The sequence below is a fragment of the Orcinus orca genome, chromosome 5 (genome assembly GCF_937001465.1).
Source record: "Orcinus orca chromosome 5, mOrcOrc1.1, whole genome shotgun sequence".
In the NCBI taxonomy this organism is placed as follows: Eukaryota; Metazoa; Chordata; class Mammalia; order Artiodactyla; family Delphinidae; genus Orcinus; species Orcinus orca.
In genome coordinates, this window is record NC_064563.1 from 137699608 (window position 1) to 137721110 (window position 21503).

The 21503-nt window shown below is 42.6% G+C and overlaps 1 protein-coding gene and 1 long non-coding RNA gene across 4 annotated transcripts in view; one reads left to right on the top strand and one right to left on the bottom strand.

Annotated features, from left to right (window-relative positions):
- Nucleotides 1-7697: 7697 nt before the first annotated feature.
- On the bottom strand, nucleotides 7698-12480 carry DNAJC28 (DnaJ heat shock protein family (Hsp40) member C28). Of its 2 annotated transcripts, none has more exons than XM_033418219.2 (2): nucleotides 12180-12480; nucleotides 7698-10684 (listed from the first exon to the last, which is right to left on the bottom strand). In XM_033418219.2, the coding sequence occupies exon 2, from the start codon at nucleotides 10651-10653 to the stop codon at nucleotides 9493-9495; it is 1161 nt and encodes a 386-aa protein (XP_033274110.2). In that variant the 5' UTR covers nucleotides 10654-10684; nucleotides 12180-12480; the 3' UTR covers nucleotides 7698-9492. The 2 variants fall into 2 exon arrangements, with proteins under 2 accessions (XP_033274110.2, XP_033274111.2); XM_033418220.2 differs by having other exon boundaries at nucleotides 12386-12475.
- A 40-nt stretch (nucleotides 12481-12520) lies between these two features.
- The window catches only part of LOC105748891 (uncharacterized), a 42952-nt gene continuing 33969 nt past the window's right edge, over nucleotides 12521-21503 (top strand). For both annotated transcript variants that reach the window (XR_004480470.2, XR_001120257.3), the window contains exons 1-2: nucleotides 12521-12684; nucleotides 16968-17030. This is a non-coding gene — a long non-coding RNA (uncharacterized LOC105748891). The remainder of the gene's footprint in view (nucleotides 12685-16967; nucleotides 17031-21503) is intronic.

Below are 21503 nucleotides of genomic sequence, written 5' to 3' on the forward strand. Positions count from 1 at the left end.
ACAAAGACCCAACGCAGCCAAAAAAAATAAAAGAAGAGGAAGAAAATAAAGAAATACTCAACAACTAGGATTCACAGAGATAGCAAACAAATGTATGGCTACCAAGGGGGAAAGGGGGAGGGAGAAAGGGGGAGGGGGAAAGGGGAGGGGGAGAGGGGGAGGGGGAGGGGGAGGAATTGGGAGATAAGGATTGATACATATACACTACTGATACTATGTATAAAATAGGTAACTAATGAGAACATATTGTATAGCACAAGGAGCTCTACTTAATGCACTGTGGTGACCTGAATGGGAAGGAAGTCCAAAAGGGAGGGGATACATGTATATGTATGGCTGATTCATTTTGCTGTACAGTAGAAACTGACACAGCATTGTAAAGCAGTTATACTCCAATAAAAATTAATAAAAATAAATCTAGGATTCCATGGACTTACCAACCAATCAGAATAGGTGCCAGCCAGCATGACATACTGGTCCAAATGGGCTAAACAGAAGCTCGGCCAGTAGTGCCCCTCTAATCACCTTGTCAACTGAAAATTCTCCCACAAATTTCCAAAACATCCTCTCGGGGGCAGTAATGCCTCTGCTGAGAACCACTGATTTACCACTGAGGACCGCACCCTGCACCCAGCATTTCATGTTCATCTTCTCAAAGGATTACAACAATCCTGCATTTGACAGGTGAGAAAACAGAAGCCCAAGAAGGTCTCATAGCTAGCGAGTGGAAAACCCTGGATCTGAGTTCAAGTCTCTCGAGCTCTGAAGCCCATTCATTTCCTCTCCCCTACATCACATTTCCTCTTGCTCGTCGGTGTTACAGTTAGTCAGGGAGGCAGGGACCTCGAGGGAAATAAAGGACAATAATAATAATGCAGCTAGAAAACACACTGAATCCTACCTACTATACAGCACAGGGAGCTCTACTCCATACATATAGTAATGACCTATATGGAGAAGGAAGTTTTAAAAAGAGTGGATATATGTGTATGCATAACTGATTCACTTTGCTGTACACCTGAAACCAACATAACATTGTAAATCAACTATACTCCAATAAAAATTAAAATTAAAAAAACCCCACACACTGAATGCAAAGCAGCCCCAGGAACCTCAGTGTTGGAGTTCTGGAATCTTCACTCAGTAATGTGATCTGCTCCAGTTTCCTCTCTGCCAACACCATAGGTTTGTGTGTGGGTAACAACAGGGATCTGGAATCAGACCAACTATAGTCAGTCTGGATTCAAATCCCAACTCTGCCACTTCCTAGCTGCATGCCAAGTTATTTCATCTGTGCCTTAGTTTCTCCGTCTCTCAGAAACAGTCAATAATAATACCTATGTCATAGGATTGTTGTGAAGATTAAGTTAGTTAACATAAGGAAGGTGTTCAACAAGTGTGGGCTTTCGTCGCCTTCTCTGTATCTCATACCTCATGGCTCGTTATTACGCCCTATCACCTTCCTGATTCATGATGACTTCAGCTTGCGTTTGCCCTCTCGATGTCTTGTCATCTGTCTTTGTGTAAGCTCGCACTGCTATTTATTTCATTTGCTCTGTATTGGTTAGTTCTACTTTCCATGAGAGCATACAACAATCTCATGCTGGTTTAACAGATGATGAGATAGAGCTATATGTGTTGAATTGGAAAAATCTTGAAGATATATTAATAGGCAGGTGAAGAAAAACATAAGAATATGTATAGTGTGCTCACATTTGTGTATTTTTGTGAAAGCAATGGAGAGACAGTGTGAGTATATAAATCACATACAGTTGACCCTTCAACAACTCAGGCGTTAGGGGTGCAGTGCAGTCAAAAATCCAAGGATAACTTGGATTTGGTTTCACATCCCAGATTCAACCAACTGTGAATCGTGCAGTACTGTAGTACGCATTTATTGAAAAAAAAATCCACATATAAGTGAACCTGCACAGTTCAAACCTGTGTTGTTTGAGGGTCAGCTGTGCAGAAATTTTTGAAAGGATATTGTGGTATCAGGATAATGGCCCCCCCAAATATGTCCTAATCCCAGAATCTCTGAATATGTTATGTTACATAGCAAAGGGAAATTAAATTTGCAAATGGAATTAATGTTGCTAATCAACTTTTTTTTTCTTTTTCATTTTTAATTTAATTTTTGTTTTGTATTGGAGCATAGTTGACTTACAATGTTGTGTTAGTTTCAGGCGTACAGCAAAGTGGTTCAATTATACATATACATATACCCACTCCTTTTTAGATTCTTTTCCCATATAGGTTATTACAGAATATTGAGTAGAGTTCCATGTGCTATACAGTAGGTCCTTGTTGATTATCTATTTTATACATAGTAGCATGTATATTCAACTGACTTTATTTTTTTTAATTAATTAATTTATTTATTTTTGGCTGCTTTGGGTCTTTGTTGCTGTGCACGGGCTATCTCTAGTTGCGACGAGCGGGGCTACTCTTCGTTGAGGTGCACGGGCTTCTCGTCGTGGTGGCCTCTCGTTGCAGAGCACAGGCTCCAGGCATGCAGGCTTCAGTAGTTGTGGCACGTGGGCTCAGTAGTTGTGGCGCACGGGCTTAGTTGCTCCGCAGCAGGTGGGATCCTCCCGGACCAGGGCTTGAACCCATGTCCCCTGCACTGGCAGGCGGATTCTTAACCACTGTGCCACCAGGGAAGCCCCTCAACTGACTTTAAAATAGGGAGATTATGCTGGGTGATCTGGATAGGCCCAGTGTCACCACAAAAGTCCTTAAAAGTGAGAGAGGGAGGCAGGATAGTCAGAATCGTGTGACATGAGAAGGACTCCACCTGCTGTTGCTGGCTTTGAAGACAGAAGAAGGGGCTACAAGCCAAGGATACAGGCAGCCTCTAGAAGCTGAAAAAGCAAGGAATCAGATACTTCTCTAGAGCCTCCAGAAGGAATGAAGGCCTGCCAGCACTTTGATTTTAGCCCAGTAAGATCCACCTTGGACTTCTGGCCTCTAGTACTGTAAGATTATAAATTTGTGTTGTTTAAGCCTCTAAGTTTGTAGTCATTTGTTACAGCATCCATAATACAGATAAGCAAGAAATTGTTGATGAAGATTAGATCTGGGAAGTAGGCTCAGGAGGTCTGGATCTGGAGGAGTCCGGGGTAAAGAGGAACTCACTTGTTTATTGCCTATCCTTTTTCATTGATTGGATTTTTTACTATATACATACAAATTTTTAAAATAATCTTTTTCCCCCAAATAAAGAACCTTACCTATTGAACTATGTAACACCTCATCATCCAGTTGATGATGATTGGCCCTGTCCTCAGGCCAATGGCTTTGGCCCCTGTGGGACTGTGGGCAGGCAGGCACTGTAATCGATACATTTAGAATGAGTATCTTCCAAACCTCTCAGGATACTCAAGTCCATAAAAGTGGGACCCAGAGGCATGCACACGTGCTCTGCCTTCCTCTGCCAGCTCCCTGTGTCCAGAAGGCCATGGAATCATGACTTCTTAGGATGCTTTTTCTTAGGGTTGGAGAAAAGAAAGAGAAGAGAGGGCAGGTAGGTTCCCTAGACCTCAGTTTCCCCACAGGCTGTGGGCAACAGGATGTGTAACAGGAAACAATGGGAATTGACATCGCAACTACTGCTTGATCACCTGCTGAGTTTTAAAGTAAAAGTCTGTATATGTCATTAAAGACCACTCTCTCTCAGTCATTTTCACAAAATGTGCATTTGTTTTTATCTAGTTTTTCTCCACATTGTGGATTCTTGTTTAGGTAAGGCCACTGCTCAGTTTGGTAAGAGTAGCTATCTGTTGTAAGAAAGACACAGTAACAAAGGCCTGGGCATACTAGCAAAGTTTCGTGGGGTTTTGGCAGAAATTGGTAAGTAATAATCAATTTTTGCTGCAGCCATAAAAGCATCTAAAATAAAATTCTTAAAACATTGGCAGTCATTTCTCTGCTTAACACAATTTAAAATAGTTCTCGGGGTGTGTGTGTGTGTGTGTGTGTGATGAATTGGGAGATTGGGATTGACATATATACACTAATATGTATAAAGTGGATAACTAATAAGAACCTGCTGTATAAAAAAATCAAGAAAATTTAAAACTTCAAAAAAAAATTAAAACATAAAATAAAATAGTTCTCATTTCCTATGCTTCTGAAGATATTTCTTGCCTATAGAAAAGTAGCAAGCAACCTACCAAAAGCAGAACCCCTCTGCGTTGTCCTTTACTGTTTTCTCTTCTTAATAAAAGCTTTCATATGCCATAAAATTCACTCCTTTAAAAGGCACAGTTCCATGGTTCTTGGGACTTCCCTGGCGGCCCAGCGGTTAGGACTCCTCCTTCCGCTGCAGGAGGCGCGCGTTTGATCCCTGGTCAGGGAACTAAGGTCCACCATGCCGTGTGGCGTGGCCAAAAAAATAAAAATAATAAAAAAATAAAAGGCACAATTCCGTGGTTCTCACTATGTTCACAGAGTTGTACAACCACTACCACAGTCAATTTCAGAACATTTTCATCACCCCCCAAAAGAAAACCTGTCACCATTAGCAGTCACTCATTTCCTTACAGCCCTAGGCAAGCACTGATCTACTTTCTGTCTCTACAGACTGGCCTACTCTGGACTTTTCATACAAATGGAATCATACAATTTGTGATCTTTCTTGACTGCCTTCTACATTTTCATTTAAAGCCTGCAGCTAGCTGAAGATGTGACAGAGAAATTTCAGTCAATGCAGGAAACTGACTGAAACTGGCAAGATTTGCTTTGAAATCAATACTTCCCCAAGAGAAGAACTATGGAACACTTTTTTTCAACAAATCTTAAAAATAATAAAAACTTCTGTTTATTATTATATTAGCACAACAGGGTACATAATTCAATACTGAGGATGGAGTGCTCATCGCGTTTCATTAACCACACAGGATTCTTCACGTACAATAGATCATTGAATCCTCATAAGAAGCATTCCTGTTTACACCTGAGAAACCTGTAGGTCCGTGAGGTTTGGTCACGGATCATACACCTACAAAGTGGCAGAGCTGAAAGTTTAATGAGTCCACGTGCCCCAGGCCCTACAATCTAGTGTATAGTGCCTGTTTATCCCCAAACCATGAAATTCCCATGATCTCATCCGTGTCGGTCACATTTCTTAGTTGCAAATGGCAGTCCCATGATCTCATCTGTGTCGGTCACATTTCTTAGTTGCAAATGGCAGTCACATTTCTTAGTTGCAAATGGCAGCTGGATTAAGCAGAAAAGGGATTTACTAAAGGACACTGGAAGTTTGGGGAGGGTGGAGAAAGTGGCTCAAGGTAGTTTCCAGGAACAATGCCTAAAACCACACTGAAGAACTGGGCTGGTGAAAAAAACACAGGAATGGCTGTGGCCACCATGCACTAGAAGCCGGGAACTTGAGTGCCACTGCCACCAACATTGACGCCACTTCTGGGCCAGCAGTTCCACCTGGCAGCCACTGCCTTCCTGTACCAGCCAAGTGGAACTTTCACAGAGAACCAACGCATTTCCTCCCATGCCTCATTCTGAACACATGTCTCCCAAGGACAAGTCTTGTTGGCAGTCTAGGTCAGGCACCCATTTCTGAGCATATTTAAGTGAACTAGGATTTTCTCTCTTGCCAAGACCAACTTCAAAGGTCTGACTTCCTGTGCTAAGAACCACATCCTCCCCAGATGAATGACAGATGCCGTCATCAATATGGGTGGACTATTTGGAAGATGATGGGCAACCGAAAGTACAACAATTGTCTACTATCCATTTAAGCAAAGCTCACTGGGAATCTTGGGGCTCGGCTGGGCCAATCATGGCATAAACTGTGGTTGAATGGAGGAGCTGAGAGGATGAGGCCATGGAACGAGGTTCCCCTGCAGGATAAAACCACAGAGAGCACAGAGGCCCAGCTATAAATGCCAAAGCCAAGTTGCCACTGGACCATATGCTCCTCAATACAAGGTCCTCTTGGTGCACCAGGAAAGACCTCCCACCCCCTACACACACAACTGTGAGTAGGTCTCTTGTAACAATCTTAATCTTACTGGAGTGTATTCAGATGTTATCTGTCCTGTTGAAACCTTCAGGCAGGATCTGCCACTTAGTGGGGATGGGGGGACATCAATCACCTAGGAAAGATGTGGGTCTTTGAACAGGAAGCCAGACCTTTGAAATCAGTCTTGGCGGTAAAGGAAGTCCCTTAAGACAGCAGTCACCAACCTTTCTGGCACCAGGGACCGGTTTTGTGGAAGACAAGCTTTCCATGGACTGGGGCGGCGGGGGTGGGGAGGGAGGGGATGGTTCAGGGCTCAGGCGGTAATGTGAGTGATGGGGAGCGGTGGGGAGCGGTGGGGAGCGATGGGGAGCGGTGGGGAGCGGTGGGAGCGATGGGGAGCGGCAGATGAAGCTTCGCTCGCTCGCCCGCTGCTCACCTCCTGCTGTGCAGCCCGGTTCCTAACAGACTTCGGACCGCTACTGGTCCGCAGTCTGGGGGTTGGGGACCCCTGCCTTAAGACCTTACTTTCCTAGCCTAGATGTGGGGGAGGAGAGGCATGCTGAGGGCACTTGAGGGCCCTGTCAAAAGTGGAAGAGGGGTGTGCTCTTTCCCTCCCCAGCAGGCTGGGGACTGGGCTCCGAGGCAAACTGGAGAGGGTCACAAGCTGTATCATCCCATCCTAGGGACTGTCTTCCTTTCTTTTCTGTCATCCCTGAGCCTTGAGGAAAGCTGTGTTTGGATGTTCCAGTCTGGTCTCAGCCAGGCAAGAGGTATTATGACAACACCTCTGGGTCTGCCCTTAGGCCAGAGAAGGAGAGGAAGCCTAGTACCCCCGCCCAGCCCCCGCCCCTGGAGCTAGGTCGCAGTGGTAGCAGGAATACCAAGCAAAGTGAGTATCTGAGGGCTACATTTGGGGGTGAGGCATCCTTTTGCTGCATCCCACCCCAGGTACTGATTTCTGAGAATCCAGATGGTGGAATGGTGGATTGCCTTGCAGGACTTCAGTAACCGTATGTTGAATGAACAGAACTTTGTCGAAAAGGAAAATCAGTACTTCTAGGAACAGGCAAATCAGCGTGAGTTGTGCCTGAGAGGTATTGGAAATGTCCCAGAAGGTGGCTGAGGCCCAGGGATGGGGACTCAGGCAGTTGGTAGCAGGGAAGTATGGCCCCAGCCATATAGACAACGTTACAGGGGACATCCATCTCTAGGAGGGGTACCCCCCCAAACCAGGGCTATATCCTGGGAGCACGATGAAGAAAATGAATAATAATGTAGTAGTTCTATCAAGGAACTTAAAACTATAGTCCTGAGGGACCAGACTACTGACTGAGGCCGAACCTCAGGCACACAGAACAAGGACACAACTCAGAGATAAAAGCCTGTGATCTGTGATCTGAGGATCTATCCTCAAGCTGCTGGGTCACCAACATCCATGAGATGTTACGGAAAAACCCGAACAAACTTTTTGGCTAACACAATACATCAAAACAGAGGTAAGTGTCAGATTCCTATTCCACAAACTCCAATGAACCAGCCCAAATCTTTTTTTCTGGCCTGGAACATAGTTATTTAAATAAGTGAATCTGTTTTTACATAGGCAAATTTGCCTTCTTAACAAGAATAGTAAAAAAAAAAAAAAAAAAAGAATAGTCCATGTCTCTGTCAGTTTTAACATTATCCATAAAAAAGACAAAAAAGATTAACTTAGACGGCCAGGCAAAAATATGCTTTTTATTACTATTACTTGTTTATAGAACAATCATTAAAATTAACTTTAATCATTAAAATTAACTTTATTAATTAACCTTATTAACTTTATTAATATAGACAACATTTACAAACATAAAGTGTGCTGTGCTGAAATTAGGAATTACTGGAGTTTCCTGATAACTTTGACTTCTCATTATCTAATAGCAAAAATGGTTTCATTCATATATGTTGCTGCAATGTAATTAGGTATCTAATTCTAATATTTAACAAGATTCACAGAATCATAGCCTTCTAAAATGTTTTGGAACTATAGCTTTTATTATAAACTCTTATTTCACACTGTTCACAATTGTATTTAGAATAATATATCATTGCAGAAGCTAATGATAACTCATTCAATAAAGTAATGACATATGCCAATTAATGCCCCATCATGTAAGCAGAAAGGTCTGAAATTTCCTTTTAAAGATGTAATTTTATTTAACTATCACACACTTTACAAAAGAACTTGTTCTTCCAAAATCAGAGGGGCAAGTGACATGCTTCTGAGGCACTTCCATAGTACAGAGCTCCGAATTAAATACGGAAACAGACCTGCTCCATTTGACCACTCTCCATTATCCTCTAGTTGCCGGATTCTGTGAATAGGCAGTTACACAAACCTAAAGAAGTCAGGTCTTTCTGAAAGTGGTTGAGACACAATCTCATGGATGTCAATCTCCTGTCATTTGCCAAAGGTGCAAGTGGGTACCGTATCTTTGTTTATTAAAGGGTTCCTAAGACAGGAAATTGGATCCCTAAGACAGTAAACTGAGATTTTCATATCACTGAAAAAGCCTCTGGGGAGTTTGATACATAACAAAGAAAGGCTTCAGGTAGGTTTATGTAAACCTAACACTTCAACTCTGATTAGAGATGAAGCCAAAGGTGAAATCTTGTTTCCATTGAGCCCAAGGATTTTTTTTTCCCCCACATCTGAAAGGTCAGAAAATACTTTCAAACTCTTTAAAAGTGGACATTGGAGTCTATTTCTAGAATAGCTAAATCAGCTAGCTTGGCTGATGGATCTGTGCTGCTAATGGCTCATGAAGTTAGGCAGGAAAAAGTACAACCAAGATATTTGGTGGTTTCTTTATTCAGTACCCAGAGAGAAGGGCTTTATAAAAAAGAAGAGTGTCATAACTCCACTAGGCTAATTTTCTGATCTTAACATTTCCAACCATATAGAGAATGTCCCAAAAGTCTTAGAAATATTTGTGCTTTAATAACCTCAGGTGTATAAATGCAGCAAACTTGTGAAAAACATACATCATTTGGAGGTTTAGTTGCCTACATTCCATACTTCTTTCATTTTGTGACCTTTCATGATACATTCTTAGTTGTTGTTGAAGTACCTATGTTTGAAGATGGCAAACAACAAATGTTTTTAAATTAGAGTTTAAAACTGCACTAAGACTTTGGAATACCCTTTATGATTCCCAGCCTGAGTCCCTATCCTAACTCCTTTCACCTGATGACCGACATTTACGAACTGAAATGTATTAAATTGTTTCCTTAAAAGTAAGTTCTCCTCTTGTTTTGCCATATCCTCAGAGCAAAGCTGGTTGAATATTTCTCTGACTTAGTTTCTTACAGCTCTCTCATCTACACATCACTGGAGACGTGACTTGTTTTGTTAAAAGTACAGGGGCACACAGTTCTCAGACTCTTGTGTTACAGAAAGAAATCTCAGCCTCTATGTGTGATGTCAGTACTACTGAAAATGATTGGGGGCAGTTCTGTGAGCAACGAGATGGTCATGTTTTAATAAATTGCCACACATTCATCCAGTTAAAGAAACCTGTCTTGACTCCAGGTGTTTTCTCTCCTTCTCCCTGATCAAAGTTATTTGGGTTTTTATCTGGGACTTCTTGTGTTTTTATAAGCGTCTCATATATTTCCTGGGCTCTGGCAATTTCTTTCTGTGCATCAAAATGGACTTTTTGCCTGGTCAGAAGGGGAACAATTAAATTAAAGTCATTAATTCGCTTGTTTAGTTTTTTGATGTTTTCTTGAAACTGCTCACAAACTTGGTTCCACTGTTTCTGTTCAGTTGGTGTCATTGGATTCCCAAGTTTTTTCCTTGACACTAAAATTGCCTCTCTGAGTTGATCAATAGTATCCTTTATTTCCTTTTGCATTAGGATCCATTCTGGTTGGTATCCATTATCTATCAATATTCTGTTCAGGTTGTGAGTCATGGGATCAATATATGAACAGCCAGAAAATTTTTTTAGAGGTTTTCCTTTCCCACTGAGATTGTCAAAGTCTCCTTTTGCCATTGATTCCTGAATGAGATCCTCCACCAAACGTTCTATTGCTTGAGTTATCTTTTGTTCCTTACTGTGTCTTACGTCTTTAACAGTTATACTACTGGTGAAATACTGGCTTTGCAGTTTCTGCTTTTGGTATTCCATCACTTGCTCAGTTGCACGGTCTGCTCTAAATTGCCTATACTGCTTCTCTCGTTGACTTGGAGTCCCAAAACCAATACCCTCAAAACTTAAATAATGCCGGTGTTGGGGTGTGTTATATTTGAATTTTTTTTCTTCTTCTTCTGTTTCTTCAACTTTACTCTGCCTGGCATTTGTTTGTTCTATCACGTGGGAAAGCACCTTCCTATAAGCTTCTTCGATCCTTATAAATGTTGCAGAATCAGCAGTATTAGAGCCACCATCTGGATGGTATTGCTTGGCAAGCTTATGAAAAGATTCCCTGACGTCATCTGCAGAGCATCCTTCATCCAGATTCAGCAGCCTATAATATTCTCTCATATTCTTTTTGGATTTATGAGTTGACATCATTCTAGTTCTAATGACACCAAGATATGGACCCATTTTCATTCGATTAGGAATCACTGAAGCATTTATCAGATGAGATCTTAAGATTTGAGCCATCATCACATACACTGTGTTCATTATTGTACCCAGAGTTCTTCCTAGCAATGATCTATAAAACGACAACAAATATAGGGTGAAGACAGTTGTATTATCAGCTAAATTCATATTTTCAGCAATAAGGATTAAATTACAGTACAACAAGGGGTAGTTCTTTCTAATGTTGCTGCCAAAATTCTTGTAGCTATATTCCATTTATGTTAGCAGAGAAATGGAAGTTGATGATGCTTTGCATTAACATATTATGATATAATCTGGATTCTACTCCTCACTAACTAACCACAGAATTTTAGAGCTGGCAAGTTCTGAGAGATCATCTAGTCCAATCTTCTCATTTTGTGAGAAAATGTAGGCCCAGAAGGTTAAGCAACATAACCAAGTCCCACAGCAAGTTGTAAGCAAAATGGTTAGGGTTAGGGCACAATAAGCCCCTTGCTTAATTGTCTGTATCCCCAGCAGATTATAAATTTCATTGGCACCACCATTTCTTTAGTTAGTGAGTGTATCATTGTCTTTATCGTCCCAAGGAGTCCTGTCATGAGAAGACATACGTGAAACAATCAGAGAACATGACAAAGTATGTACCTAGTCTGACACTAAATTGAATAGAATCAAGTGTCCAAAAGACTTTAAGCTCTACAGCTTGTTAGGAAGGAGCTATCTGCTGCATGCCGGAAAACCAAGATGAAAGGTGAGGCCTCCCAATATGTTCGCTATTATTTTAAAAATGCACGGTATAGGGCTTCCCTGGTGGTGCAGTGGTTAAGAATCCGCCTGCCAATGCAGGGGACACGGGTTCGAGCCCTGGTCCAGGAAGATCCCACATGCTGCGGAGCAACTAAGCCTGTGCGCCACAACTACTGAGCCCACGTGCCACAACTACTGAAGCCTGCGCACCTAGAGCCCGTGCTCTGCAACAAGAAGCCACCGCAATGAGAAGCCCGTGCACTGCAACCAAGAGTAGCCCCCACTCGCCACAACTAGAGAAAGCCTGCAGGCAGCAACGAACACCCAACACAGCCAAAAATAAATAAATTTATTTTAAAAAAAAAACAACACGGTAGGGCTTCCCTGGCGGCGCAATGGTTGGGAGTCCTCCTGCCGATGCAGGGGACACGGGTTCGTGCCCCGGTCCGGGAGGATCCCACATGCCGCGGAGCGGCTGCGCCCGTGAGCCACAGCCGCTGGGCCTGCGCGTCCGGAGCCTGTGCTCCGCAACGGGAGAGGCCACAGCGGTGAGAGGCCCACGTACCGCAAAAAAAAAAACAACCCAAAACAAACAAACAAAAAGCACGGTATAGTAGAGAAGAAAGTCTTGTACACAGATAATGGCAGTTAAATGCTGGAAGTGGTTTAACTGAAAACAATATTTTGATGTATAAACGCTAAAACTGAGCTCCTGGGGACTCCACAATTTTCCGGACAATTGGGGTCTGGGAGTTTCAGAGTTGATTGGGATACTAGTGATTGTGCGAACTGTGACCGTCGCGGGGGAGTGGTCAGTCCCAACCCGGGACACGCCCCGCCCCGCCCCGCCCCCTACTCACCTCAGCTGCTGGGAAGGGGCTCAGCGGCTCCCGCCCCCATGCTACGCCTGTGCGCATGCGTAGGCGATGGGCCCTTCACTCCTCAGGCTTCCCCGCTGTGGCCGGGGGCAAGTGTCTCCGCTGGACTAGACCACCTGCGTTTTACACTGAGGGAACCCTCGGGGTGCGGAGGGCAGTATTATACCTAAGAGGAACAGATGTCCTACCTTATCAGGGAACCCCAGAATCTCTTTTATTAAACCAACTCTTCCCAAGAGGCCACGAGCAGGACATTTCAAGATGATACGCCACTCCCCAGACAATCTGCTCCGCCTCCGCCTCCACCTCGAGTGGGAGGTGGATCGATCGACGGGGATTCTGGGAGCTGTAGTTTGCCGGGAAGTGCGGCGCGCGCAGAACTCTGCCGCGCGCCTGCGCCTGCCAAGAGGAAGGCGCGGGTAGAGCCGGGCTCCGAGAAGGTCGCCGTGCAGGTGGTGGAGACATATAGGAGTTACCGTAGGCGAATGTAGGTTGGGATCCTTCAAGTCCTAGTGGGTCGGAGGGCAGTGGCCCTCGGTAAATTGTTTTTTGAGGAGGGCAAGACAAGTCCGTTTCCCCGGACAGGACCTGAACAGCCTCTTCGGCTCTGCAGCCGGGGACACCAGCGCAGAGACGAGGAAACTACCCAGCCCAGAAAGATCTAGCTCACCCGGGTTAGAAACCTAGTCTTTCATTAGTTCAAGAACGTAGTGAGCAGCTCACTTTGCCTGGCGTTGGTAGGGGGTAAGCACAGTCGAAGACAATTAAATTAGGTGTTTCCTGGCTTTAAGTTCAGCCACTATCATGGGGATTTACTTTCCCCCCCTACTGTACGAGGAGATAATTGTAAAAAAAGAAAGAAGAAAGAAAGCGGCAGAAACTTGGGGAGTCAGAGCTGAGTTGAAAATCCTGTTGCTTACACTTGCCTTTTTTCTGTGTCTGTTTATCTGTAAAATGAAGGTACCAACTAATGGTAAACTGTATTTAGCAGTTACTTTTGGCCAAGCACTGTGCTAAATGCTCTATGTATAGCCTTTTCAAATCCTTACAACAGACCTGTGAGGTAATTGCTATTGTTTTCCCCATTTTACTGATGATGAAATAATAATTGCATCGAACTCACTGAGTTTTTGTGAGAATTACACAATGTACGTATGCCACTTTGCACAATGCCTGGCACATTAAATATATTTGTTATGATTGTGTCTCCTAAAAGAAGCCAGAAATAGGTACTAGCCTAGAAAGGCTTCTGAGTTATAGACAGTGTAATAATTTGTTACCTTCTATGTAGGTGTGCAGAAAATGGTTAAATTCTTATTCGGAAGTATTTCCTTATAAGCAAACAATGAGCGTAGAAGAACTCCTGTGCGAAAGAAAATGTTTCTACAAGTTTTAACTCTTCTAGCCAACATTTTAAACAAAGCTATAAAAGGGTAAAAAAGCAGAAACACAGTTTTAGAAACACCCGTACTTATATAGCACTTTGCATTTTACAATGCACTCATCACAAATGCCATTTTGATGTTCGCATTTTATAAGTAACTATACTTTAACCGCGAGGAGTTAAGTGACTTGGTTAAGTGACTAGACTCTGTAAGTTACTGGAGTATGGAGTACTGGAGTATGGAGAATGTGGGATCTTCCCGGACTGGGGCACGAGCCCGTGTCCCCTGCATTGGCAGGCGGACTCTCAACCACTGCGCCACCGGAGAAGCCCCCCCTTCCCCATGGACTTTTAAGTCAGCAGGTCTTCCTCAGTTTAGTTATGGGAAGAAAGAGTCCACCATTTGAAAATATAGTTCTCATTAAAACAGGAAAAAGAAACAAGTAAAAGAATTAAAATATAGTTCTTTTCTTTTCTTTTTTTTTTTTTTGGCTGTGTTGGGTCTTTGTTGCTGCCTGTGGGCTTTCTCTAGTTGCGGCAAGTGGGCTTCTCATTGCAGTGGCTTCTCTTGTGGAGCACGGGCTCTAGGCATGCAGGCTTCAGTAGTTGTGGCTATGTGGGATCTTCCCCGACCAGGGCTCAAACCCGTGTCCCCTACATTGGCAGGCAGATTCTTAACCACTGCGCCACCAGTGAAGTCCTAGTTCTTTTCCTTGTAGAAGGTGCCTGCATACTCTGCAGTCAACAGTCCTAAAGATTATAAGAAGTGATCAGAGGATCACATTTAGAGTCAGAACCAAACACGTAGGTTGACTAGCATTTTTTTTGTTTTAATTTTGGCTGTGCCGCTTGTTGGCAGTTCCCTCGGCCAGGGATTGAACCCAGGCCACGGTGAAAGCGCCGAATTCTAACCACTAAACCACCAGGGAATTCCTGGTTGACTAGCGTTTTTAATGTGATCATGCTACCTCGCTTATTTGAACTCCATAGACTATTTTTTTAAAGATTTATTTATTATTTATTTTATTTATTTTTGGCTGCATCAGGTCCTAGTTGTGGCATGCGCGATCTTCACTGAGGCATGCAGGATCTTTTGTTGTGGCGCGCACACTCTTCATTGTAGTGCGTGGGCTTCTCTCTAGTGGTGGCGTGCGGCTTTTCTCTCTCTAGTTGTGGTGCGCAGGTTCCAGGGTACGTGAGCTCTGTAGTCTGCAGCACACGGGCTCTAGTTGAGGCACATGAGCTCAGTAGTTGTGGCGCGGGCTTAGTTGCTCCGCAGCATGTGGGATCTTAGTTCCCTAACCAGGAATCGAACCAGAATCCTTACATTGTAAGGCAGATTCTTTACCACTGGACTACCAGGGAAGTACTTCCACAGACTTTTAAAAACCTGTTCATTTTCTATATAAAATTGTTAACCACTTTAAGGTTATGTCATGATTCAAATCAACATGCTTGAACCTCAGTCTATTATTTTCCACAAAGTCTAATTATTACCTCCAGTCTGTCAGCCGGGTTGTAGTATAATCTTACACATAAGGGCTGGTTTTAAATTAAAGTGTGTTGGCTTAGATGTGTGTGACATTTCCTAGTCTGGAACATCTTTTTCATAATTCCATGCTCTCAGAATAGAGTTGAGCATTTTGAAACAAATTTCCCCATAAACAAGGGAGGGTAGAGAATTGGCATGAATTTAGTTAGCACACCAAAACTTAATCATTAATTCTGTTTCTGAGTGGGTGGGAAATAGATGTGTGATATTTTTTAAAAGTTACCAGAAAACAAATTTTCTTACCTTATAGTTATATTAAATACTTCACTGAGCTACTGCAAGAAGCATGGCACTACAAAAGTAACCTCTTTTCTCTTTGTACTCTCAGATGTAGTTTCACACTTTGACTAAAGCAAGTGAGGGCTCGAGACTTCCCTGGTGGTCCAGTGGTTAAGTCTCCGAGATCCCAATGCAGGGCGCCCAGGTTCGATCCCTGGTCAGGGAACTAGATCCCACATGCATGCTGCAACTAAGAAGTCTTCATGCTGTAACTAAAGATCCCGCATGCCGCAACGGAGATGCCACAACTAAGACCTGCTGCAGCCAAAATAAATAAATATTAAAAAAAGAAAATTAAGCAAGTGAGGACTCTGTTTTAATCCATCTGTTTCTTCTTTTCCCCTTTCTTTCATTTGCTGGTTCTGTAGTAACTGCAAAGAAGTTGATTTATTTCCAATAACTGTGGTGCCGTAGTAACCAAAATCATACTCCCCTGAAGATTGATTTATCGTTCCATTTGCATCCTAAAATCACATATTTTTCAGTGATGTTTGCGAATCTTATCTTCTGAAGCTACAATTCCCAGAAGCACTATGAAATATGCTTCTCAATTCATTCACTATGAAATATGATTCTCAGTTCATTCACTATGAAATATGATTCTCAATTCATCTGAATTCATTTTTTTGTTTATTTTATTGAAATAGAGTTGAGGTACAGTATTATGTTAGTTTGAGTGTATTAATTCATTTTTTACTCTATTTGATCAAGGAAGAGTTGGCTGTAGGCAGTGTCAGCTTTAAAAGAAAGACGAGGGAATTCCCTGGTGGCCTAATGGTTAGGTTTCAGTGCTTTCACTGCGGAGGCCTGGGTTTTATCTCTGGTCCAGCATGCTGCACAGTGTGGCCAAAATTTTTTTTAAAAAGGCAGTAGATTAACTTAATTAGCATAACAAAGACCTAAAGGCTAGGGGTGTTGGGAAAAGGTACCCAGGAAAAGAGGAGATTCACACTCATTTAGATATTTTTCTGTTTTCCCTCTTCGCAGGTGGGTTACCCAGTTATTGAACCATTCTAAGGTGGTCAGTAAGGGCCACACACAGGATTTGTGGACATTTGCTAATGGAAAACTGCCTTTCCCAACCCAGGATGCCAGTTTCCATATTTGGCATCGAATTAACATGTTGATTTATTGTCATTTGAGCCTGAATTATCTGCATTTGACTGGTGCTGATCTCTAATGCCTTCTGTTCCTTGGAACTATGAATAATGTATATACCTCACTCTACTTGCAGGCTACTAATAGGGAAACAAATGCACATCAGCTGCCTGAGAATCAAGATTTGAATTGATTCCAACCCATATTATATTTACCCAACCTGTTTATCAAAATCACCGCTTTACAGCACAACACTATGTTTTTCTCATCCTTCAAAATTTGTTTCCAGCTTTATTGAGGTATAATTGACAAAAATTGTATACATGTAAGGTGCACAACTTGATAATTTCGTATATGTATAATTGTGAAATAATCATCACAACCATGCTAATTAACAAACTAACATATCATCACCTCACATAGTTACCGTTTTCTTTTCTTTCTTTCCTTTTTTGAGATTCCCAACTGCAGGGTGGAAAGCCTTCATCAATCCTTGGGAAACCTGGGACTTCATTTATAGGTAAAGAATTTTTATCTGAAGTTAAGATCCATTACGTTCTTTTTCTCTTATGCATTGGGTTTGTTCAACAATTAAAGTCCTGTATGATCCGAATTCCCCTGGTATCTACTACCATGTACATTCATTATCTTTGGCTTTAAACATTTTGGCTCTGATGTGTCTGGATGTGAATCTTTTTGAGTTTATCCTGCTTGGAGTTCATGGAGCTTCTTGGATGGTAAATGAATGTTTTTCCATAAAATTTGGGATGTTCTCAGCCATTATTTCTTCAATTGTTTTTCTCATCCCTTTCTCTCCTTCTGACACCCCCATTATGCATTTGATGGTGTATTTAATGGTGTCAGATTTCTCTGAGGCTCTGTTTATTTTTCTTCATTCGTTTTTCTCCCTGTTCCTCAGGTTGGATAATCTCTATTTGATCTATCTTCAAGTTCACCATTTCTTCTGCCAGCTCAGATCTACTACTGAGAGGACTTCCCTGGTGGTCCATTGGTAAAGAATCCGCTTTCCAATGCTGGGGACTCGGGTTCGATCCCTGGTTGGGGAACTAAGATCCCACATGCTGCAGGGCAACTACCGAGCCCATGCGCTCTAGAGCCCACATGCTGCAACTACTGAGCTCTCACGCTCTGGAGCCTGTGCACACAACTAGAGAGAAGCCCGTGAACCACAACAAAGAGCCTGTGTGCCGCAACAAAAGATCCCGCATGCCACAACTAAGACCCAACATGGCCTAATAAATAAAATTAATTAATTAATTAGTTAAAAATATAAAAATAAAAACTTAACTTAAAAAAACCCCCAAATCTACTGAGTCCCTCTAGTGAAGTTTTCATTTCAAATGTTATATTTTTTAACTTCAGAATTTCTATTTGAATCTTTTAAAATAATTTCTATCTCTTTATTAATATTCTATATTTGATGAGACATTTTCATGATACCGTCTTTTAATTCTTTTTTTAAATATTTATTTATTTATTTAGGCTGTGCCAGGTCTTAAGTTGCGGCACGTGGGATTTTTGTTTTGGCATGTGGGATCTTTAGTTGCGGCATATGAACTTACCCACTGGACCACCAGGGAAGTCCCCCGTCTTTTAATTCTTTGTACATATTTATAATGGCTGCTTTGAAGTCTTTGCAAAGTGCACCATTCAGGCCCCTTCAAAGGCAGTTTTTATTACCTACTTTTTTTCCTGTATATGGGTCACACTTTACTGTTTTTTGCATGTCTTGTAATTTTTTGTTGAAAATTGGACATTTTATGTAATATATTGTAGCAACTTTGGATACTGATTTCCCCCCTCTAAAGGTGGTTGTTATTTGCTTTGTTGTCTGTTTGTCTAGTGAATTGGCTGAACTAATTCTGCCAAGTCTATTTCTCCACAATGTGTAGCCTCTGATGTTCTTGCTCAGATATTCCCCTCTTGCTTTTCTGTTTTTTTTGTTTTGTTTTTTTGTTTTGTTTTTTTGCGGTACGCGGGCCTCTCACTGTTGTGGCCTCTCCCGTTGCGGAGCACAGGCTCCGGACGCGCAGGCTTAGCGGCCATGGCTTACGGGCCCAGCCGCTCCGCGGCATGTGGGATCTTCCCGGACCGGGGCACGAACCCGTGTCCCCTGCATCGGCAGGCGGACTCCCAACCACCGTGCCACCAGGGAAGCCCTTGCTTTTCTGTTTTAACATGGCTATTTAGGGGTTGCCTCTGCGTGGGAATAAGACACTTATTGGGCAAAGGTTGTGCTTAAGCCCTCCTGGCCAGTTAGATTTTTGCTCTTTACCGTTGTATGTGTGTGTGGCTATCATGGTTCAGGGAATTTATGTTTTTGCCTTATGTTCAGCCAGGGAATCATAACTTGGAGGTTTCCTCTCTGATCGTTCCTGAAAGGGCACAGCCTTGGACATGCACACAGTTTTCAGACTGCCAGGGATGAGTATGGTATTTTTAGGCCTGGCTTCCTGGAAGTCGCTTCTGGGTCAGAGTAGCTTGTTGGTGAACCAACGTTAGTAAGAGATTGTGTTTAAGCCTCTTGTGCCCGTGAGGCTTCTGCCCTGTATGGGCAGTTCTGTGTGTAGCTTGGGGAACACTTTCAAGTTTGCTCATGTCCTGTTCTGATTGCTCCTGAGTAGGTGCAACCTACTGTGTGCTCATGATTTTCCCAAACTCAGAGTTGACTAGATTCCAGGAGGCCGCTTCTTGCCCGTCTCTTTCCCTGATTAACTCCTTGCTTTGCCATTGTGTCCTGACGGATCTATTCAAGTGAAGCAGAGTGTTAAGTACATGTGCCCTGGATCCATACTGCCTTTGCTCAAATCTTGGATATGCCTAGCACTCGATGAATGTTCTTGGGCAAGTGACTTAACTCCTCTGTGCCTCAGTTTCCTCATTTATAAAAAGGGAGTGATGGTGGTATCCACCTGGTAATATTGCTGTATGGATTCAAAGAGCTAATGTTGTAAAGGATGTGGTGAGCACTGTGTCAGGGTTTGTTTTGAATTCAGTGTTTCAATAGTCAGAATCAGGAACTTGGAGGCTCTTTCCTTCTTTTGGGCTAATCTGAATTCGAGCAGAGTAGTGTTTGATGGCTCTCTTCAGATTTGAACTGGGAGGGCCTAGAGCAGAGTTCTCACCCTATAGTGTTCAAAAGAGTGACTTGAGGAGCTTCTTAATAATTCCAGATGCTGCCTCTAGAGATTCTAACTCTGTGGTGCTGCAGAGAGCCAGAATCTGTATCTTTAATGCATTTTCAGATGATACTGATGCAGGGGTTCCATTGACCACATCTGAGGCAAACTGAGTAGACCCTGAGATCTGCAGTGCAGAGGACAGCCCCTACAATAAAGAACTATCCGGCCCAAAATGTCAATTATGCTGAGGATCGGGGATTCTGCTGTGGACCATTTTTTCTCTCTTTTCTCTTTTTCCTGTATTTCCCCCTAGATCTATTATGATGTGCTAGAGTTGGTAATCAAGGAATAGAAGAATGTTGGAACTAGAGGGGACCTTCGAAATCATGTAGTCTTACTCATCTGAGAGAGAAAAATGACATGCCCAAGGCCATACAGTTAGTGGCAGAGTCTACTGCGTGATGTTTTCCTATGACCCTCCCCATCCAGAGGACAAACATGCTGAAGTGCTGCAGAAGGAAAAGAAATGCTAGAGTATTTGCATGTCGGCTTGGCACATAGCTTTCTAAATTAACAATCTCAACTCTAGGAGAAATTGTTTCAAAATGTAGTTAGTAGTACCAGACTGTTGTTAAGTCATTCATTAGATTTTCTTTTCTAATTTATTTGTTTTATTTATTTATTTTTGGTTCCATTGGGCCTTTGTTGCTATGTGCGGGCTTTCTCTAGTCGCCGCGAGCGGGGGCTATTCTTCATTGCCGTGTGTGGGCTTCTCATTGCGGTGGTTTCTCTTCTTGCGGAGCACGGGCTCGAGGCGCGCGAGCTTCAGTAGTTGTGGCACGCAGGCTCAGTAGCTGTGGAGCACAGGCTCTAGAGCGCAGGCTCAGTAGTTGTGGCGCATGGGCTTAGTTGCTCTGCAGCATGTGGGGTCTTCCTGGACCAGAGCTCGAACCCGTGTCCCCTGCATTGGCAGGCAGATTCTTAACCACTGCGCCGCCAGGGAAGCCCCATTTATTAGATATTTAAACATATTCTTTGTGTCCAAATCATCAGCTGACAAAAGTGTTAAGAATAAGAAATAATTTCTCAGCAAGCCTTTATTGCTGCCTCCTACAGCTCTGGAGCAGGTTTGGGTACTTCTCTTCATATTATAAGATGTCAATGAAAAATGGACATTTTGCCGAAGATTAGAGGACACGGAGGGGAGGGTTCCATTCAAAGCCACCAAGCAAAACTTCCTAAAAGTTGCCTGTAGGCATCCTGTTCTCCTGCCTTACACCTCTCATCTCCTTCCTTCTCCCTGCCTTGCCTCTGAAATGCACTCCAAGTTTCAAAACTTCATGTAGAAAATAGAATCACTGAAGTTTGCCATCCACCCAGCCTCTCAAGGACCGTTTATTATCCTCAACTGGGTGCCTTGTAAAGGTGGGAGATGGGATGATGGTGTCTGTCTCATTTCCAATGCTGACTGGTTTCTCAAAGGATTCAAACCACAAAACATTTCTCTCCTCTTCTCTAGGTATAGGAGTAAAATTCTGCTAGTAAGAAAAATCAGATTTTTTTATCCAAACCATTAACATGACAAAAATACATAAAACAAAGTAACAATGACAGAATGTTCTTAATCAATAAATTCTCCATTTAAAAGGCCGTGATCAGCATAAAAACAATTCACACAAACTTTAGGATCTTGATTACATCTGAAAATTTCAGGAAGAGGGTCCAAGAGTTTCATTTGAACCACTAATTATAAGAGCAAAAAAAGGCGGGGGGAATCAAATAACTACAGGAGATTGAAGAAATAAATTATGAGGCATCCTATCCTCTACAGCCTGTAAAAAGATTGACAT